We start from the raw sequence: 21,835 nt of genomic DNA, 5'->3' as shown, positions 1-21,835 counted from the left end.
CCTTTTGGGGCTAGTTGGTACATAGCTTTCAATGGATAGAAGCGCCAATAGTGATGGCACACAGGAAGGGACAAAGGCAGGACAAGGCGCTTTGTACTGTCTTTGTTCCTCCCTGTTGGCCGTCATTATTGGTGCTTTATCTATTAAAAACCACCTTTCTACACTTCAGGCATGTATATTGTATTGTCAAAGCTATAGTGGATACTTTTAGTGTAGTGAGAGAGTTCCCTTCAAGAATAGACCGCACGATACTTATCATTCGTAAAAAATGTTGTCAAAGTGAAATTTCATTGGAGTTGAACTTTAAAGAGCCGCTAGTTCATGAAGCGTGCAAGCATTTCTCAGCGAATGAGAAGGACGTCCTTTCGTTCGTCCGGCCGTCCCGTAAGGCGACCGCTTTTGAGATAATACCCGCAGCAGCAAGCGAAATTACGCTAGTGGGGCCTTTCTCCTCGAGGCCAGCGAAGCGGCGAGAAAAAAGCGCTCACGGAACTCCCAGCACACGCCCGATTCTGACAGTTTCGCTAATCGCTTTCAAGATACGGGCCCGCGCGTCTCTCTTCAACGCTAAGTAAGCGGCGAGAGCACAGTGCACGAAGCTATCAGCAGTCGGTTCTCTTCGTCGGCATCGGATATCGCTTTCAAGGTGCGGCTCGCGTGGCGGTGCTGTACGAAGCCACCGCCTGAGCATACTTGGCTACGGTTCATAATGGTTCGATGCGGATGAATAAGGCGCTAAAGAACGATAGCGGCTTATAGGGATCGCAACGTCATCAGCGCACTTGGCGCCGCCACATGCAGTGCTTTGCTTGTGTCATCAATGCTCCTCGCGCCACCATCTACAAGAGCTGGTGTTGTCACAGCGCTCTCGTTTGTACTGGCCTGATCAAGTTTCATAACACTGATAATGGCAACGGGCTGTGTGGAAACTCTTTTTTCCTATTTTGCATCCCTGTGTCAGGTTTTCCTGAGGGTGTTCTTCCCGGGTCAGGCCACGAGATGCGGAGGGAGCATCATAACGAAACGACACGTGCTGACGGCGGGACATTGTACGCTGCTGTGAGTTTCCTTTGAGTACGAGTATATAAAATGACGCCTGTACGAAGCTCCGAGATTTCGGATTGCGAATAGAATACCGCTTAAATAGATTTGTTTACCAAATGGAAGAGCTGACATCAAATTGGCCTCCCGATTGAAATAGCTGCTACTTGTAGATTTTCACGTGAATACCTATTGAAAAAAAAAAAGTCATCGTCACCATGTCTCCGATATTCGATAATTTCATATTGTAAAACACTGGGGATCCCATTAAAAACACGTTTGTTCTATATGCCATGCGATCTTATTGAATATGGGAGGTATGTAGAATTGTGTATTATCTTCACTAAGCTCGATACAGGTTAATAATCCTCCTTAATCGTAAAACAATTAACATTACTTTGTAAGGAGTGCAAAGCAATGGTTCCCTATGTGTATGTGTAATCATCGGTAACAATTACACTCAGAACGCGATAGGTTTTATGAAAATGCTTCATTTGCACAGTAGAAAGTTTAGGCCAATGCACGTACTCATCATCCTTCCTGTCCTAGCTGAACCGCCATTATCGAAGCTCCCGCGGACACTAGAGCCAGAGTTCCTTACAGTACTTCTTGTGGAAAATTCTCTGGAATAAACGAAGTGAACGACTTCAGCGTAAAATGACACGTGACTTCAGCCATACTTAATGCATGAGGGATTATCTCACTTTGTTCCTTATCCGCCATTGCTCCACCCCGCAGAGGTAGCTTCTACCCGCAAATGAAAGCGAATGATCGAGTTAAGGCCCTCTCAGTTCTTTCACACCGTGCCTTCGCACGTGTTACATACGCAGAAACGAGGAGGAGGCCGTGAAGATCGACGTCGTCTACGGCAGCAATGACATTCACAAGGGAACGACACTGCGGGCCGTGAAGATGATCCGGCACCCGCAATTCGACGCGGCTAAGTTCCTCTACGACATCGCCATTCTTCTGGTACTGCATTTACTGATATACGTTTGCTGTAACCATCGCAGCACGCAGAAGTCCAATGGAGTGCGGCTCCGCGCTCTTAATTCTGAGTCAGAAATTTTTATAGAAAGTGATGAACCTTCTTGTTACATGAATTTTGAATTCATGCTTTCCGATTCCTCTCACTTTCAATAAGATACACACAAATAAAGACGACGACGAAGACGGGTGAATATTGGTCAGAGTTGGACAAATCCCCCAAAAATTTCAGGTATGGAAGATGTTCTATGCTTAAAGAAGCGCTGGGACAGCAGAGATGGAAAATATATATTACTGGTCACAAATTAAAGCTGACAGCCTTTTCTTCGTTTAAGAAATGTCTCCGGCACGTCAACCAGGGGGTGGGGAACTTTTCGCCTAATTTTTATTCAGCCTTTTCTGGTGCTAAATTTGACATGGCTGTGATTTGTGCTAAGTGTACGAGCCACCGTCCCCAGAAGTAGCCTAGTCTTAAAATTTGTTCCCTGTTGACAAGAAGTTTTTGACAACTTAGAAAGCCAGGACAGAGACACAGCTGCCCTTATGTGTATTCACCAGTGTTTGGATTTTTGTCTTCCAAGCGGCAAGAACTTCTATGCCCACCTTCAAAGAGCGATTTGCTCCAAATGAGTGCTAGTGCTCGCGCTAAAGGAAGGCCAAATTATGATTCCTGCGATAACAAGACAGGAAAGGTTTCACAGTCTTTCTGTCCCTTATATCAACATCGCGATACAACTTCGCGGTGATGCCAACCATCGGCACAGACTGAAACGCGAACAGAAAAAATACAGTTCAGAGCACCTATTACGCTTATCACAGAAATGCGATGGGAGATCTTTGCGTGGCCGGTTTCTACGGAATGCGTAGCCGAAAATGTCTGTTTTGTATCATTAATCTGTTACAATGGGAACATGGGAACAGCACAAGGGCAGTGGCTTTCCACTTCTCGTTTATTTATGCTGATAACGCGTGGCGAATTCCTGCGCAGGTGGAGAAAGAAATCCAATACGGAAACGGTGCGAAGCCAATATGTCTCCCGTCTGCCCCTGTGAATATCTTCAACGCGGACGTTGTTGTTGCTGGCTGGGGCTTCCTCTCACAAGGTGACGTCATCATTGCTCCTGACGTCTAATTGGAGCTTTTGTCTTCTTTGGAGCATTGGTGCGTGTTTGCGAACGTACGTCAAACGCCGCGATAACGAAATTCTTATCTAGATTTCACTATGTTGTTTTTTTTTTTTTTTAGAAAGTTCACAAAACAAGTGTACTATGCCTCCACGCAGCAGCTAAATATTTCTTGTTCTTGATTTATGCTCTAGCTACCACCTGTAGGGAAGCCAGCTGAAAGAAATTTTCAACAGGAATGATGTGTAGGAACTTGTGGAGCGCGTCTGAATACAAAATGCTGGGGCATTCAAAAGTAACCGCAAAAGCGGAAATTTGTTAAGTTGAAGGATACAAACTGAAATGAGATGTACATTCGCAGAAATGCGCAAAAAGGCGCGCAAATTCTCTTACATCGCGAAAAATGTTGCTCTCACGAAAGGTACTTCCCGAACATGTCGCGTTTCAGTTTGTCACTAGTGTTTACAATATCAATTATCATATAATCAACACCCTTCAAACTGGGTTGTGGAACATGCCACAGCAAAGTCGTTTTTTAAAACAATATTGTACTACCTTCCCTTAACGAGTAACGCTTAAATTTTCTTCGTGCAGTCCGACGGTAACTCATCTGACGTTAACTAATCTACCTGTTCCTGCAATAAAAAGTTTATTTGTTGAAAGATACTGTGTCTTCAAATGCATATTTAGAAAAAAAATGCGTCATGCCACCATCTATGGTTCTGGAATAACTAAATGTTGCCTATTACCTCAGTGTTCTATCAACCGATAAACGAAAAATTGTGTGTCCCTGCTTCATGCATTTTCGGAGACATGTTATGCGACACACGAAAAAAACATTAAATATGAGATTTGGAGAAATGAACATGTGATAGCCACATATAAAGAAAAACACAAGAAACCGCAGAAAATGGCATGAATCTGTATAAAATCGTTTTCGTTATATTCAACAAAAATGTTCGCTATCGAGCGTGGTTTGCATGTCATTAACTTTCCCCTTGAACAGTCATTGCTCAAAACGTGACTACCAGTTACCGCGCATCAATATATTCAGCAATCTTATTTGCTGCTACTTTCCTACAGCTTTTCGGTGTTTCTACACGCCCCCCCCCCTCCCACCCATTCCGTGAAATTTCTCGATAAATATTTTTCGACGTTGAAGGCATCATTTCTTGCTAGTACGTGTTAACTTCTACATTTGCAAAGATGTACTCTTCCTCTGGATGAAACTGGCACCTGCAGTCACACTTTAGTATTCCCCTACAATTACATCATCAAAAGTTCGCATAGTTCCACAAGGGAAATGAATTTAAATTTAGACAAGCTGGCATAGACGGCAACTTCGCAAAATTGGAAATGTGTAGTATATTTCTCTCGCGTTGTCTCTCTCTCCGCACTGCAGACGGCAAAGCGGTGGATTATCTTCGATACACTGTCGTTAAGGTTGTGCCCAATGCACGTTGTGAGGACAAGTTCCAGCACACGGGCTACCGGAAAGACCTCATGTATTGTGCATACAGGCTCAACACCGATGCCTGTCAGGTGGGTGCCTCAAGTATACGCAGAATTTAGAGGAATGTATTTTGGGAATATTGCATGCACTGATTTAGACAGCCTAGAACTCTGCATGCAATGCTAACGGACTACAAGCTTTGCATTCTTTTATTTGTAAACTTGTCCATTTGCTATGAAAATATTGAAGACCAGGTTTGTATTACTTGATGATCTAATATGGCGCACGAAAAGTTCTGTTTACGATAGTCGTAAAATTGTGCAATATCACGAGCCCATACTGACTTCATAAACATTGCGAAATCTCATACAACCTAGCGAATAGATGTACAGTACGAAAATGAATTCTGATCAGACTTTCTACTATTCTGGGAGAGTATAATTCAGAATTAGTGAATGGTGGCATTGTGGAGACGAAAAGCTTTTTCTATGTCATAAAGCGAATGAAAAGAATTAAAAGACACTCTTGGTGACGCCGCTTTCTAGTCTCTTGCGAAACATTTCGTCACCTCAGCCTTGGGAAAAACCTTTGAGAAAAGGCAGCCAGTTGTTTGCTGCGAACATTTTTCTGATTAGAACATGAAATTCAGCCCTGTAAATTCGATACGTATTCATTGCAGAACATGAGCCTGGATTCTGTGCACGTAGTATCTATGTATCTGTGGTGTTAGTGAGCATCAACGCTAGCGCTGTTTTAGCACGCGATACCTGCTGGCTGCAGTACAGTTTTCTCGCAATGTTTTGAAGTCTCTGCGCAGTTGCAATGCTGAGCGCATCTGCAGAGCCAGAACTTTCGTAATATTCTGACTCATTCGAGATTCGCCGCTCCAAATGGTGGCTGAAGTGAATCACTGAACGCTAATTAGGTAATCAGAAGACACCGTTGCGCTAGTTAGTGTACAGAAATATACTTCTCATTACTGTGGTGTCCAGAGGTCATCGCCGTAAGTCTATATTACATAAACTGCGGGACTAACGCCTCTACTAGCGTTCTCACATTTACGTTGACTAGCGTCGGCCCACTCCGTCCTATGTCTGAAAATTTCCTATTGTTCTCACACCGCTTAATTGCATCCCTTGCATCGCCTTGCACCCGCTCCACTAATCTAATAAACCACCTCTTACGTGCTCTACGTATTACATGCCCTGCACAAATCGAATTCTTTCCACTCATTTCAACAGAAATATCAGTAAAACCCAATGCTCTCTAATCCATTCTGTGCTTTTCCTGTCGCATAACGTTACATCTACCATTTTCTCTTCTTTACGACAGCTCGTGAAACCTTACCAGCCTTTACTTTACTAGCCCACAAAATCTGACAATAAAATTGCCATAAAATTGTCCCCACGTCGTAGGGCGACTCCGGAGGACCCCTGATGACGCGTGTCCAAGAGGGCCGCTACCTCCAAGTGGGCATCGTATCCTACGGCATCGGGTGTGCTCTGGACGACATGCCTGGAGTGTACGCTCGACTGGAAGCCCTAGTTCCCTGGTTATTGCAAGTCATCGGCTCTTACGACAACTACAGGGACCTCAAGACAGAGGACATTTCGTAGAAGTCGAATTGGAAGGCGTCCAAGCAGGGCTGGTTATCGACCCTCCGTATAATTCTAAAGCAGCTTTCCCGTAAAGCGGTCTGTCAAACTAATGGCAAACATTTTGCGCAAACAGCGCGTATGACCGCAATTTGTTCAGTGTTATCACATTGAAAATGTACACGTAGCTTTCGTTGACACTGCAGCAAAGACAAGCTCTAACATATTCAGCTAGTACTCCTTCCTGGTTATAACAATTAGTGGTGCCGCCATTTTTTTAATTCTTGGAGCAAATGAGTAATGCGGAAAAGCGCACTTGAGAATTACGAAACGGTTCTATTCCGCGAACGACATTGTTTTATCCCTACAGATGTGCATTAGTTGTTACGCAATAGTAGTAAAATACGCGCTCTCATAATTTTGAGCAGACCTGACGGGCGTAAGAAAATGGCACAAATTCGAAAGAGCAACTAGCAGCGTCCAACGGGAGAACAAAGGGAGTACTTGCAGCTCCTGTGTGCGAGGAACTACTTGTGAGCTTCTTAACTCTCTTTTGGGGAGTTTCGGTTCTCTCCAATGATTTATGATCTCCACGCATTCCAATGGCGAAAAAAACTACTGCGGAAAAGGGAGTCAGGTATGCGGGAAAAAAATAGCTCTCAGAAGAAGTTGCCCCACTCCTTTTGCCCTAAGAGTGTTACGACCTCAAATATATGGAGCAGAGGTATTAAATTGCCAGGAGAAACACTTTCGCTGAAAGCCTCCTAGTAGAAGTTTGCGTTTGTATCCCGCCCTGCAACAGTTGTATGTCATTGCACTAAGTGTTGAGAGCGCAAGTTTTAGAATTAATACGCGTTGCGTATACTTATCAAGCACACTGCAGGACTAACACTGCGACTAAGACAGGTTGCAGCTTCCCGAAAGCGACTATCATCGCCATTGGGTCACGCAATGAAAAGCCATTTCTGGTGAGGCACTCTGGCACCGGGATATATTCCATTTAGATGTTAATCTCAACGTATCTTGGCATGTATGTTTACACAAACACCTATACCGAAACAACATAGGTGCCGCACAAAAGCCTGGGCGTGCTATTTCTCGTCTAAGTTTAGTTGCCTATTTTAAGGTATGTGCTCTCGCATATAGACACTTTGTAACGCTAAAGCCAGAGATAAAGTGTAAATATCGAGTAAGTTACCATGTCTACGTCGATTGTTACTGCCAGCTATGGCCGATATTATACACTTGTGTGATTTCACACGTGGCACCATCCCTCTGATTTGATATCGTACTGATCGGAATGATTCAAGGCTATTTGCTAGCTTTAGTGGGTCTCATCCACTGATTCGACAGGGAACGTACCATGTAGTTTAGCAAGACCTCGCAGCGCCATAGGTATAACAACGGAGCTAAGGCACGTTCGTTTTAGGTTAAAAAAATTACAACTAAACTTTTTTATTAGTAGCTACAATTGCTTGTTCTGTATTTACCTCCATTACATAGGCCCTCAGATGTTCCCGACGGCGTACGTACACTGAATCTCTTTGGAGTGATTTTACTAAATGGAACAAGCATGATTTCCGGCACTCACTGTTTCCGAGTAGTGAATCAAGTGCTACGGAGCGACAATTATCGTGTAAAATTTAATTTTTAAAAATTGCCTGTTGCAAAGAACATAAACTTAGTCCTTGAGCTAGTTTCTTCAGAGAGGGGAACACTACTTGCACAAAGAAATCTAAACACATCTAATAAATACCAAAAAAAGTCACCAATAAACCTCCTTAAAGCACACATTGCATTTCTCGAATGGCAGCCTGTGAGTTTGTAAGGCGCATCCACTTGAAGTAAATTCGCAGAAAGACACCAGTTTGGAGAGGTCCACCATCAAACTCGCCGTCAAATGCGCTGTTGGTCCTCTTACTTTTTAACAAAGCCCTTTTTTATGCATTGAAGCACAGTGTTAACTGGACGGCTCATTTTTTTTTCATCACAAGCTGTGGGAAATAGTATCCCGAAACTGGTCTCATCCTATAAATTCATTTCAAGTGGATGCGTGTTGCAAATTCATCGGCTACAATTCGCAAATATTGCAATATGCGCCGTAGAGTAATTAAGTATGAGGTTAATTAGTTATTTTTAAACTAATTGATCATCCGTTTAGATTTCTCGTGCTAGTGATGCCCGCCTGTTAGCATAATTTTTGTGCTTGAGGTAAATTATTCGAACTGCCACACGCGATTTATAAAAAATTCCGTAAAACATAAAAATTATGACCTTGTATAGGAGGTTCTTACTGATTGTTAGCATGTTTCATGATTTGTTCCTACTCTCGTATTCGCAAGAAAGGAACGAATCACAACAAACAATCTGTTCATCAACAGCATGCGTTTCACGCGTTGCAGATAGATGCTTTGTTTGCTCCAGCATAGTGGCTTATTGCTAAATTGAAATAAGGTGAGCTGGGTATGCATCAGTCGAGAGCACAGTTCCGTCCTTCATTCGTGGAAACCCTGGATGGTGTGGTGAATTGCTAACTTTCCAAACACGTAAGCACGAGCAGTGACACAAAGGCTCGCCCCAGGCCTGTTCATGGTGGTTCTGCTCTGAAAACTATTTGGGCCCACATTACTTGACAGTACACGCAGACGCACTTAGTGTTCTCAGCAATGCTAACTCAATAGAGAAAGTGCTCCGTCGCAAAGTACGCACAAGTGCACTTCACACATAGATCTCAGCAACCGTTTACCAAGCCTAACTCACCTCTAGCTGGCAGTCATGACGTACCTACTCTGCCAGTAAGCTTTGCAAAAAATATGTAGCAAAGTATCTTTAAAGGTCGTTTTTAATAGCACGGTAAAATAATTTGAAGCCGCCCGCTTTCCAAGAATGCCATAATAAAATTCGGCAGAATAAACATGAATTTGCATTTCTATACTGATACAGAAAAATTGGCATCGTGGCAGAGATTACTGTATCTGTGACATGAAGAAAATTGGATGCTAGCTCAAGCATCCTAGGAGAATGCACCGCACTCAATTCACGTTAATGCCTCTCAATTCGACGGGAGCTGTTGGAATATTTTGTGTGTGTTCCATTTATTGTACGTTCTGTATACGTATTTAATTATGTCTGAAAAAGTTTGAAATAAATTTTTGTCTCTTTAGCTGGCTTCCGGATCCTCAACAACGCCCTTAACAAGTCAATTGCGCTTAAAACCTTCACCATGCAAGTAAAACAAAAAAGCTGCACTTTTCAAATTGTTGCCAAAACAGCGATGATTCAGTTTTGCTGCCGCAGTTTTCTACCAGGACTATCTGACCATGCAGAGAAGATAGCTAATTTTTTTTAATTTTACGAGAGAAACAAACTGCTTATTTTTTCATCATCATCATCATCATCAGCCTGGTTACGCCCACTGCAGGGCAAAGGCCTCTCCCATACTTCTCCAACAACCCCGGTCATGTACTAATTGTGGCCATGCCATGCCTGCAAACTTCTTAATCTCATCCGCCCACCTAACTTTCTGCAGCCCCCTGCTACGCTTCCCTTCCCGTGGGATCCAGTCCGTAACCCTTAATGACCACCGGTTATCTTCCCTCCTCATTACATGTCCTGCCCATGACCATATCATTTTGCTTATTTCAACTAAGATGTCATTAACTCGCATTTGTTCCCTCACCCATCATTCTTCTTTCCATAGCTCGTTGTGTCGTCCTCAATTTGAGTAGAACCCTTTTCGTAAGCCTCCAGGTTTCTGCCCCGTAGGTGAGCAGTGGTAAGACACAGCTATTATATACTTTTCTCTTGAGGGATAATGGCAACCTGCTATTCATGATCTGAGAATGTCGGCCAAATGCACCCCAGCCCATTCCCATTCAAATCGATCCGCCGTCACTACCTGCCCTAAGTAGATGTATTCCCTTACGACCTCCAGTGCCTCGCTGCCTATTGTAAATTGCTGTTCTCTTCCGAGACTGTTAAGCATTACTTTAGTTTTCTGCAGATTAATTTTTAGACCCACTCTTCTGCTTTGCCTCTCCAGGTCAGTGAGCATGCATTGCAATTGGTCCCCTGAGTTACTAAGCAAGGCAGTATCATCAGCGAATCGCAAGTAACTAAGGTATTCTCCATTAACTCTTATCCCCAATTCTTCTCAATCCAGGTCTCTGAATACCTCCTGTAAACACGCTGTGAATAGTGTTGGAGAGATCGTATCTCCCTGCCTGACGCCTTTCTTTATTTGGGATTTTGTTGCTTTCTCTATGGAGGACAATGGTGGCTGTGGAGCCGCTAGAGATATCTTTCAGTATTTCTACATGTGGCTCGTCTACACCCTGATTCCGTAATGCCTCCATGACTGCTGAGGTTTCGACAGAAAAAAACGCTTTCTCGTAATCAATGAAAGCTACATATAAGGGTTGGTTATATTCCGACAACGTGCCATGAATGCATATGTTGTTTGAAGGCACAGCCAGATGAAACTTGTTGATACTCGGCCGGTTTACTTAAACAATATTTTCTAAAATTTTGGCCATTCAGTTACACATCTGCAGTGCCATGAAATTCCGCAGAATGGTGAAGGTGTGATGTACAGAATTCGTGAATATGTCCATGCTACAAGGCACGATGGTTCATTTTGTTGTCTTTTTTTTTAACCTAACACCAAGACATACGCATGTTTGTTGTTATGTTGTCCAACGAAATGAAATTGGATAATAAAAGCGATGACTTAACAAAAGAGCCACCCATAGCTACATTTTAGGAAGTAAAACAGAAATATAATATTTGAATAGCACTCCTGAAGAAACGAAAACCGAAGCAAATCTTGAGTATTGTGTTTCGGCCATCTGATGGGAGACTGTCGAACTCAGTCCTTCTTGCCGCCGAAAAAAAAATGTCCCGTACCACGCCATTGAACGGCTGCCAGCGTGACTCTAAGCGATAATTGCGAGCTATGAAACGACTCGGCCACGGCCAGCGAGTGTGAAAGGGATGCGCTCCTGTTTTTATAGATACCACGAGAATTCGGAAGACTGTGTTTCAAAAATGGCGTTTGGAAACAGTGTTACAGCACCTGTAGAGGGTCGAGATAGGCATCAATCGCAAGCTGAATCTCTGAACTACATACCATACGCTGTAGCGGCTATTACAATAGCAGCCGTTGTTTTATCCCAGATACCATATTTGTCTCGAAAATTGAGTGCAAATTTTCGTCGTTTCCATAGACTTCCAACGGTAAATCTTCAACCGCTCTGGGAACAAAATTCTAGCTGTCCACAGCTCGATCACTGCATTTGCCTGGTGTGTATTGTGTTTTAGACCATTTTCGTCTCCTGCCGTTTTCAATCATCGACCTGCAGCTTTAGTTATTTGCAAAAAAAAAAACCGTTCGTTTCGTTGAAAACGCGCTAGCTTCGTGGCGCTGCCGCTTGGGGCGCTAGTTGGCATGTGTCCAGAAAAGCTGCATATGACAACACAAAAGGCATTGTCTTGCTAATTGGGGCTCGAGCTGGTTGCCTAAGGACAAAAACGTGCCGGAGCAAACATTCGCGACAAGAGTAGGCATGTGCCTGCTACAGCAAAATTATGGAGACCACTGAGCAGATCTTAATGGAACGCGAAGGGATGCACCAAGCGAGAGCCGTATACCTAACGGACACCTTCCAGAAGCGCTTGGATTTAAAGTGGAGGGAAAAATCAACCGTTCAGGAGTGAAAGACAAGCAACAGCCGATTCGAGCATTGGCGTAAGAAAAAGCACAGAAGAAATTGATACTACCTGTTCCGTTGCAAGCACAGGTAACGGTGCAAGGTATTTTGGAAGTTTTGACGATGATAAACAAGATTGAGGAGGTGCATACGACATGCTAAAATTAAAACCATTTGTACAGCATAATTTAATAACTCAAGCAGGCTAGGCGACTACTTCTCAACGCCCCGCTTCGAAAGGGATCCCAATAAATCGCCATCATCTTTTCATACATCGAGTTGGCTTTTAGGCGCTCTGTTCCTGTTGCTGTAGCTTCGGGGAGGAGGCGAGAAGAAAGATAGCTGTGAGCTAACATATGCGTCCCCCCTGATGTTGAAATACCTGCTGAAGTTGCGTGAGGGTGCCTATTTATTCTCAAGTTAGCTGATTTTGTCTTGCACACGTATTTCTACCACATTTAGGTGGTTATGTAACAGTTTAGTATATCTCCAAGACCTCCTAATGTGCTAGAAAGGTGCTATTTCAAAGAGCGACAACGATCTACTTTCAAAGCTGTGAACTGTACGCCTGCTGGCACCAGCGCCCTTTTTCGCCTCTGGATATGGCCACTGTGATAGGACATGAAGCAAGACTTAGCATGATTGGCCCACAAAAAACCTGTCGCAACTGATCATGTATTTTGATTTAGTTACACGATAGAAAACCTCACGTAGTAAAAATTACTCTGGTGTCCTCTACCAAGGCGTGCCTCATAATCAGATTGTATCTTCGACACTTATACCCCTGTCACACGGGCAGATGTAATGTCATTGGAATCGAATGGCATTCGATGCATCGAATGCCATTCGGTCTCTTGCGGTGCTACACAATAAAATATAATGGCATTCGCAAAATATAGCAAAGACGATCTGGTACGAAATTTGTGAAATTCAAAGAAATTTTGTGCCCATTAAACGCGTTTAATAACTTTGGCGAGTACTTTTAGAACGGACGAAAACATTTTGACGCCAATTATTCACAAAAGAAAGCACTCCGATCCACACATCCAGTATGGCCGACCGCCGCAACAGGCTCCTGATGCAAGGAGTAATAGCACTTGAGCATAACCCGTAGTGAAAATATCATCGCGGCAAAACTAATTATTCCTTTTTAAAAGTCTAAAAAAAATATCTCCTGACTTTGCTGACGCACGCATTATTTTTTCGCCTTGCGCGTCGCTGTTGTCTATCTGGGGTCAAGAGGATACATTCGGTTTGAAATCGAATGCGAATGAGTTCCCCTAACTCATTCGATGGCAAATGTCATTCCATTCGAATGGCATTAAATTTTCCCGTGTAAATACCGATTAGTGGGATTATATGCGAATGCCATGCGATTCGAATGACATTAAATCTTCCCGTGTGACAGCGGTATTACTTTTTTTTTTTTTTGCTGCAACCGCCACAGTAACGCTCCGTCATGCGGTCACCAATTCTGTGGCGTACCTACGCCATTCGGTTGTGAAGTTCGGAATTTTTTTTTTGCTCACAGCATCTTCGTATTTATTGCCTGCTTGTTAGCAAACAGACAGGCCTCAGTCACCGGATTAGGCATACCAGTAACACGCTAAATGAGACTCCAATACGTTGACGCACTAAGAATGTTACGCCGAGGCGCAGCTTTAAAAAATTGTCTGTTCTGGTGCGCGAGTCTGTATGCTACTACTTTCTGCGAGAAGCACTTTCAGGCTTGATTCAGCGAGAAATTGGGGGCTGAAGTATTAAATGATGAGCACTGTAATTTTTTACTCGCTCATTATTATGTGTATTTGGCACCCAAGCAGGCAATACGGCAATTATCACCAGTAGCGAATAAAATAATAATTACAAATTCTACTGGCTTTCGGTGTGCCTGTTTAAGGAATGGTTAATTTATTTTTGAGTACGTGCTTCCATAAATACCTTACAGGCCTTCCGAAAGGCGAAATGAATACATCAACATAAAACGAGCATTATTCAACAAGCAAAGAAAAAGCATCAACGCAACAAAAGCATTTTTCGCAAAATGCATTAATATCGTATAGACAAAAACTACAATCTAAAACCTGGAAGACGTACACAAAGGAATAAAGATGCTAGTAAATTTTAGACGAAGATCATAGCACTACAGAGTGCTGTGCAAAGGCGACAATAGCCATAGGAATTGCTGAAACACCGAAATAGAAACAGAAAAAGAAAAAAAACAGGTGGAGATTAACCTCTGCGATCTAGGATAGGCTACAAGTTCACACACAATGAATACAGCGTGAATGCACACATAATTTGCGTAGAAAGAAAATAAACACAAAATAAGTACGGACTACAGATGATGCCAAATCAATAAATAAGAATAGAGAAACGTGCAGAAAAAATTATGCGGGTCCCACGAACTGTGGGATGCGATGTAAGCGAAGCAATCTGTCCTGCTTGCTTTGACTGACGATTAGAGGTGACGTCGGCGGCGAATGTTTAATACCTTCAGCGTTTAGTCCGATGCGAAAGTGGTCAGCTAATGTTAAGCGTCACCTTGCGCGCACCACTGCTGTGTGTCTGCGCAGAACACATAGGCAAACGTCCTTGCTTCAGGCGGTGTTGCGCGCCGTCATGATCTCTGAGAAGATTGCGCCTTGTGATTGCCTCATACGGCACATCACATCGTGGCATAAGTGTTTAACTGGAATTACAGAGTTTTACGTGCCAACACATCGATCGGAATATGAGGCACACCGCAGTGGCTGACGCCGGATTAATTTTGACACCCTGGTGTTCTATAACGTGCACCTGAATGTAAGTGCACCGGCCTTTTCGCATTTTGCTATCGTCGAAATGCGGCTTCCGCAGTCGGGTTCAAACCCGTCACCTCGGGCAATGCCGCAGCCACAAAGTTCCCACGGCGAGTACAGAAGTGTTGGTTTGACGTGCGGCCGCTTCCGTAGTTTCGCCTAGACCCCACGGTGCTTCTCGCGTTTGCACGCCGGCGTCAGTTGCGAAATTTTAATTATGTTTATTTTTCAGAATCAGCAGAAACCTGCCCATACCTTACTTTGAGTTTGCCCGCAACCGCTGTCGTGTTTTCTTGTTTTCCCACCCCACATTGTCCCCCCCTCCCCTTTACGATAAGCGCGAGCGAAGAGCGGCAAGGCTGCTGTTCGATTCTCTGCCTCATTTGCCTGCTCTTGCACGTTAGTAGAAAGGTAAATGCTGCAGCTTCTCCAATGCTTTTGGCGTAGTTAACGGATAATTACAGCTATCAAGACGCCAATGGACCGACGCCTAGGCATATATGCGACGCGACGGAAAGCTCCAAACGAGTTTCTCGCGTCAGCTTTCCTCTCTGCCGTACCCCTCCCACGCATATACATGCTCTGAACCACCCCTGCACGCGGCGTGCAAGACAGCCACAGCAGCAGCATCAGTGAAAAAGTCGACGGAAGAGGCAAAGAAAGCTTTGCTTTAAAACTAAGAAAAGGCACATAAGCGCTGGATGACTAAGGTGGAAATGTTCGAGGCACAGCACGACGCAGAGCTGAAAAAATGCCGGAAATTTACGGCGCGAAAAATTTCCGCAACAATTTAAAAGTAAGACTATACGCATGCTGCGAAATTCTGCGGTCTGCCTTCTACGGCAGCATCTACAGGGGCCAGAGTCATCGACTAAGAGCGTCACATGGCGTCATCCTAAGGCAGCCAAGCGCACGCCCTGGTTTACACTTTTTCGCTGCGGAGTGCGCTGTCTTTTTTTTTTGGACAGCTCGCGCGTGACGTCATAAAAATCAACCGCGCTCGCCACAATATGTGCGCGCATGCCGTGTCGATTAATCACTCCTCACCTACGCCTCGACTAGTGCGCAACAAAGTCCGCGGGAATATGTGTATAAACAAGATAAACAAGAAAAAAGAGATGAACAAGACATCTGATCCGTGCCGGCTGGCGCGCGGTTACGGGTGGTGGTGTTTGTCGACGCAGTGCAGCCTTTATCAGTGCCTCGTTTGCTGCCAGCGTTGTAAGCGATGCGCTATGGCCCATCAAAAGAGAATCGTAATAAGTGCAGCCGGACCTAGGACTTTCTTTCCAGCGTTAGTCGAACGCGTCCTGAGCAGCGGCGCGTAGTCTAACGCCAGTGTAAGGCGAGGGTAGGATCTCTAGCCGGCGTTTTCGAGTGTCATTATTAGCAGTTGTGAGGTATCGCAGGAGACATTAGCACGCTGTCAATGCCGATACAAACTCGTCCAACAGCAAATCACTGCACAGGCATATCAACTGCATGTATCGGCTCTGTTAGCGGCTAGACGAAGTGTCAAGCAAGCGCCGGCCGGCGATTCGGCGACAAATGTTAAATTTGTCGCAAAAAAATTTAGAAGCATGGTACGCCGTTCAGTTGCATGCCCACAAACAATGACGACTGCTGAATGTCAGAAAAGCACTCGCATGAGGTCTAGAATGTTAACCTATAGCAAGCAAGCGCCCCATATAGAAGGGCAGGCAAAAGTACAGGCGGTGGGTCAGTGATTCGCAGATAAACAGCTTTCTGACAAAACAACAACGCAAGTTCATTCAAACTTACTGTGCAGTTATTTGACAGGAGCCGGATAATCCACAACGCTGTACGGCGGCGCCTTGCAGCAGCGAGAAATGCGAGAAATGATGAAACGTGGGCCGAAGCCGTCACGGCTCGCACATCCGAAACCACCACGGAAATCAGCCCTGCGTGCGCCTAGACGTGTTCATCCGCGCGGTGGTTTCGTTGCGCAGGTTCCGAGCAAAAAATTAGTTCGCTTGAACGTTTAATGCTGCCTTAGCCAAACGGATATAGGATGAGCTTCCTGGCAATTTCCCACAATAGCAGTAGTCACCACACCAGTCACACTAAACAGAACTGCTCATCATACCCCCAAAATAAGTTTCCATTGTGAAACGGGTTGGGAGCCGTTGAAGCCCGTTGCAGGACGTGGCATGTACGGCGTTCGTGCAACTGCGGTCCTGTAGGCCATTGCTGTAATGTTACGGGTTTTCACAGCGAAGCTGTATGTGGCTAGCCGATTCGTCCGTCCGTCCGTCTGTCGATCACCTGTACGCCGAAAACTCCTCCGGCGCGACCCCATGCACATGCGTGAACAAAAAACGAAAGAGAGAAAGTGCCAGGCGCGCGATAGAAAATGGCCTGTTCAGCCCGTTCCATGACCTTACGCAACTTGGCCCGAAAGTTCCATTGACAAAGCTGGCGTGATGAAAGCAGTGACGTCAAAATTATTGTTGCCTACTCGGGAGCATCCCCATTATATCCTATGGTAGTCGAGCCAGGTAACATTACGCCATGGATCGGAGGGAAAAAGCCTTGTGCTATCTAGGTGGTGCTGGATTAGCTGTGCCAATAATGACGTCGCTTCTCTCCATCGCAGCCGACAGCGCGCGCATTACTTTCTCTATGGCTCCGAAAAGGGCAGGCCACGCGTCATACGTACTTCTTAGGAGCAGGTAGCTTTCAATCAGCAACAGCGCGAGCAAGCTCATCTACGCCGTGCCGGTGCTGCTGCCCGGGCACAAGAACAGGCTCACGCAGCCGAGCGCAAGCAGCAACTGTGTACCGAGATGTCCGGCTGCCTGCCAAGCCGTCATTAAGGAACCGTCGGGATTAAACCAGTGATAAAGAGCGGGGCCGTACGTTTCAGTTTCGCTGGTTAACCATCTGTACGGAGTTCTTGGGCGGTGATTGCTTTTTTAACAGTGTAATAGTATGTAATAGTAATAGTAATAGTGTAATGCATACTTTTGTTGTGACAGCGGCTATATGGAAACGCCACAGGAATTTTCGACGCCGCCTTAATGTTCCGCACAAATCACAACTGTGACGGAAATAATCCGGCCATGGAGGGGAAGCCAGCGGGCGAAAGTTGTGAAGATTGTCTTCATGCGCTCCGTCCCCCGAGAGCCGAGTCATACAGAAATTCAATAAAAGCGCACACTCCCATAGAGCCCAGAGGCCGAATCGACTGTAGCGCTCCAAGCAGCAGGCCTGAGCCACATTTCCGGTTTCGGTCTTGGTCGCGCGATTTGAACGCTACCTGGGACACGTTATGCCGGCTGCTCTGATCGGCGCGGTACTTTTTTCTTTTACTGCTCAACTAAGCGCGCTCTTGGCGCGGAATCGTTTTATTAGTAAGTAACAATCATTGCGAACGATGTCTACATGCATCCAACGAATCTGTGCCACGTGCGATTTCCTAGAGTAGACGCAAGACACCTTGTGAAATGAGGGCGTTCTGCCGGCTTGCGCCGGCAGAACGCCCAAGCACACTGCCGTGTTAGCACTCTTGGCAATCGCTCGTCACCTTTTCAACAAGCGAGAGTACCATAAGAAGGCATATGTTGTTGGGGGACCATAAAAAGTGGCATAAACGTGTCTCATTAAGATTCAGTAGACGCCAAACTAAATTAGTCACTACAGCCGAACTTGTTTTCTCTAACTGCGTCACGACAGGCGCGGAGAGCGTGTCTCAAAAGTATCCCAAAAAGTAAGGAAATTAATTACAATAATACTCAGGGTCAGAACAAACGTCACGAACGTGTCCCAGTAATATTTAGTGCACGGGAAAGTAAGTGCGTCAAACGGCCGAGCTGCTTTTCGCTAACTGCGTCACAACGCCAGGCGCGGCGGGCGTGTCCGAAAACTGCTTAAATCAGTTGCACTAATGGAGGACTCATAGAAAGCGTCGCAAGCATCTCCCGGTACGAGCCATCAATTCAAGTTTCCTGCGCCAGGACTGCTGCGCCGTTTTTCTCTAAATGCTTGGCAAGTCTAAATTCCATGCCGTAAGCCTGAATTTCTTGAAACGTGTCGCAGACTTTCAAACAACCTTTCTCAGCATGCCATAGTTGAATGCTGCAGTGGTGCCGTGTCGAGTGGAGAAGAAATGCAAGAATACGCCGGGAGCCCAGCAGACCAGGCTACCTCAAAAAAAAAAAGAAAGAGAGAGAGAAACGGGCCGGTGCACAAGTGCAGCCGGCCTCGCTTGCTTCGGTGACGTGTGGCTCACGACGCATACATCTGGCTCGTCTGGGTCCCGTTATCGTGTTGCTAGGGAACGCAAGAAAAATAAGTAACGAAGTATTTCACTTATGCGCATTTTTTTTTGTTTCGGCTGGAAATAATAAAAAAATAAAACAATGTCTGGTAACTTCATTTCACATTCTTATTTTCCGACGCTCGTGGCAGCTAACCGACGGCATTAATACCAGCGTGACGTGCTTCCTGTCGCTAGTTTTCCCTGAGTGTCCCCTCCTGTTGAATTTCTTTTTCTATGGCCCAGCGTTGCAGCTGGCGTAATCAGGAGCACCCAAGGGGAGGAAAGCACGCGTGACCTTGACATGCGCTGGCCACGGTAAGCCACGTGGAGAGCGCATGCTATCTTGGTGGTAATGTGCGGCAGGTGCAAAACTAAGGCGAGCCGTGATGGCTGACGGCTTCGTGTGCACTGTCTTTCCGCGCACCTAGTGCTGTAGGTAGCGTAATCTCAAGTTTCGCGTACGCCTTGAAGGGAGAGGCAGCATGAAGCGTTCGCTGTTAGCTGCGGGCGCTATTCCTCACGGCACCGTTGGGATGGCGAGTATTCGCCGCTAGCGAGGGAGATACACCAATGCGTACGTGCGCGCTCGTGACACCACGTTTTTTATTTTACCTTATAAGCGGTCGTTCAACTCACACGGCCAATAACACTACGAAGCTCAACTCGCGTAATTCTTTATTACACTTCTATTGCTATCACTGCATCGGCTTTCCGGGAAATACGCGGCTATTTTTAAAAAAACCTCGAGGGCCAGGATGTTTGTACCGCAGAGTACTGAATAATTTACGATACCATGCGCCGATGAACTGAGTGGGGTCACCATTGTTACAACGCTTAACCTGTGTGCAATGCTCCTGGAGTCATCCGAGTTGGGCACTCGGGCGTTTATGACGTGCGTTTCCCGTCAAAACTGTTTGGCAGCTCTGTCGCCACTAGCGGGAGATAAACAGTCCTTGTCAGACCTTATGGGCTTTACTACAGCATAAAAGCACGTCAATAAGACTACAATGCCGCCGCTCCTCGAGGGAATAATCCACTTTACTCAGCGGCTTCAATCGCCCTCAAGCATGTGTTATTTAGAGAACGTCATTGCGTGTTCGCCTACGTTCGAAACGCACCTTGACCACCTCTTGGCCGTTCATGATACATTTCACCATGCCGGGCAGGGCTCCAGATGTGTTCGTCAAAGTGCCATTGATGATGTCACGGAATTACCATCTTTAAGCATCTCGCCAAGACTAGGGGAGTATAACATGACGCGAACGAAATTCGAGCCGGGAGCGACTTTCTGTTCCCAAAGTCTTACAGACATGTTCATTGAGTTTGGGATTATGTTTCTATTTTCGACGGTTCGTGAAGAATTTTCAGTCATTGCGATACCCCTCCTTGAGATTTTCACATATGAAGTTTCTTTTCTTCTGAGGTCTCCACCTCATCACCTTCCTCGCAGCCCTCCTCATCTGCCCCAACCAAAATCCACACTAATGCCAACCGGCTCTATGCGCTGCTTTGACGCAATGCTAACATCGGCAGAGCGGTGTTGCTTTTAATTTCGCCCAATAAGAATAGTTTGGACTAAGCAGTTCTTCCCCAATTAGGTAATTGCAACAGGTCATTGAAATACTTGCAGCACATTGTGTAATCCTTGACGCAGTGAGCCGGGTAAGTTGGCCATTCAATCGACCATTCGTAGCGGGTGTTAAATATGAGCGATCGGAAATAATGCTTACGCATTATTTAACAAGTCCCACTAGGGAGTTCATTTATTCGGATTTTTCGGCAACGTAAATGTTGTAAAGCACAAAAAACTTCCCTTATAGACCAATCCAAAAGAAATTTACTGGCGCTTGTCAAACCTCCAAGAACATATAAAAGCAATTAAATGGGGTAGCAGCATCGCTCCAGCGTGTGCTCGTTTTCTCTTTTGTGCATTGGAAGGGCTAATGCACCATCCTGGTGTTAACAGCGCAAAACGTAGACGAGACACGAAACGAGAAGAAGCTGTTAACGCCAGGATGGAAAACCAACAAGCCCAAGCTGCTATTCCAGTGAAATGCGCCATGCGACGGCCGGCTTGAATGACGGTTTCCATATTGTGAGGCAGAGACCTGTGGCGAGCTTTGATGAAGGCCGTGTCACGCCGAAGGCGCTTCCACTTTTCGGTTGCCACAGTTGGTTGGAGGTCGCCAAGTCCAGGGACAACTTCGAAAGGTTCACTTTCATATGGCCCCAAACATGCTCCACAATTTTCATATCAGCACTCTTCGCACACCATTGAAGTTGCATTGCGCCTTGCTTGTTCAAGAGGCCTGGCACTTCCTTCGCAGTGCGAACGGAAGAGATGTCCTGTTGGAAAAAATTATACCCATCTGGATGCGGTCCACTCAGCACGTAGGGAATCATCTGACGCTCGTGCAATGTGCAGTAGGCAGCACAGGTGAACCTCCCATCAATTCTTACCCGTGCACCGAAGCCGTCGTGCGAAATCTCCACCCACATGTTCACAAACGTGCGTCCACTGGTGGCCACCTTTTGGATATACTGCATAATAAAGCGTGTGCGTTCTGTGCGCCAGATTCTCTTTCTTTGGTACCGTGAGCTCGAAAATGTAGGTTTATCTTAGAAAGCCACATACTTCCACACTTCCTCGCTTCAGCTGCGGTCTTCAGTAGCAAACCTCAGGAGAGCTGCTTTGATGGCTGCTGTGACAAGAAGTTTCTGAGCGACAATGCGACTTCGCAATCCTGCTGCCCTGAGCCTTCCCCCTCGTTCGCTCCATCGCTCCTATCGTTCAACCCAAGAGCAATTGGAACGCACTATATTACATGAGATATATATTACATC

The 21,835-nt window shown here is 45.5% G+C and overlaps 1 protein-coding gene across 1 annotated transcript in view; it reads left to right on the top strand.

Annotated features, from left to right (window-relative positions):
- LOC142563103 (plasma kallikrein-like) overlaps positions 1–6,402 on the top strand; it is a 33,070-nt gene extending 26,668 nt beyond the window's left edge. The window contains exons 5-9 of the mRNA XM_075673629.1: positions 962–1,059; positions 1,872–2,013; positions 3,017–3,131; positions 4,555–4,694; positions 6,021–6,402. Of these exons, the coding sequence (XP_075529744.1) occupies positions 962–1,059; positions 1,872–2,013; positions 3,017–3,131; positions 4,555–4,694; positions 6,021–6,221 (696 nt within the window). The 3' untranslated portion in view covers positions 6,222–6,402. The remainder of the gene's footprint in view (positions 1–961; positions 1,060–1,871; positions 2,014–3,016; positions 3,132–4,554; positions 4,695–6,020) is intronic.
- The last annotated feature ends 15,433 nt before the right edge of the window (positions 6,403–21,835 follow it).

Source organism: Dermacentor variabilis, chromosome 11 (genome assembly GCF_050947875.1).
Source record: "Dermacentor variabilis isolate Ectoservices chromosome 11, ASM5094787v1, whole genome shotgun sequence".
Taxonomy (NCBI): Eukaryota; Metazoa; Arthropoda; class Arachnida; order Ixodida; family Ixodidae; genus Dermacentor; species Dermacentor variabilis.
The sequence above is the reverse complement of the archived record's forward strand: the minus strand, read 5'-3'. Positions and strand labels throughout refer to the sequence as shown.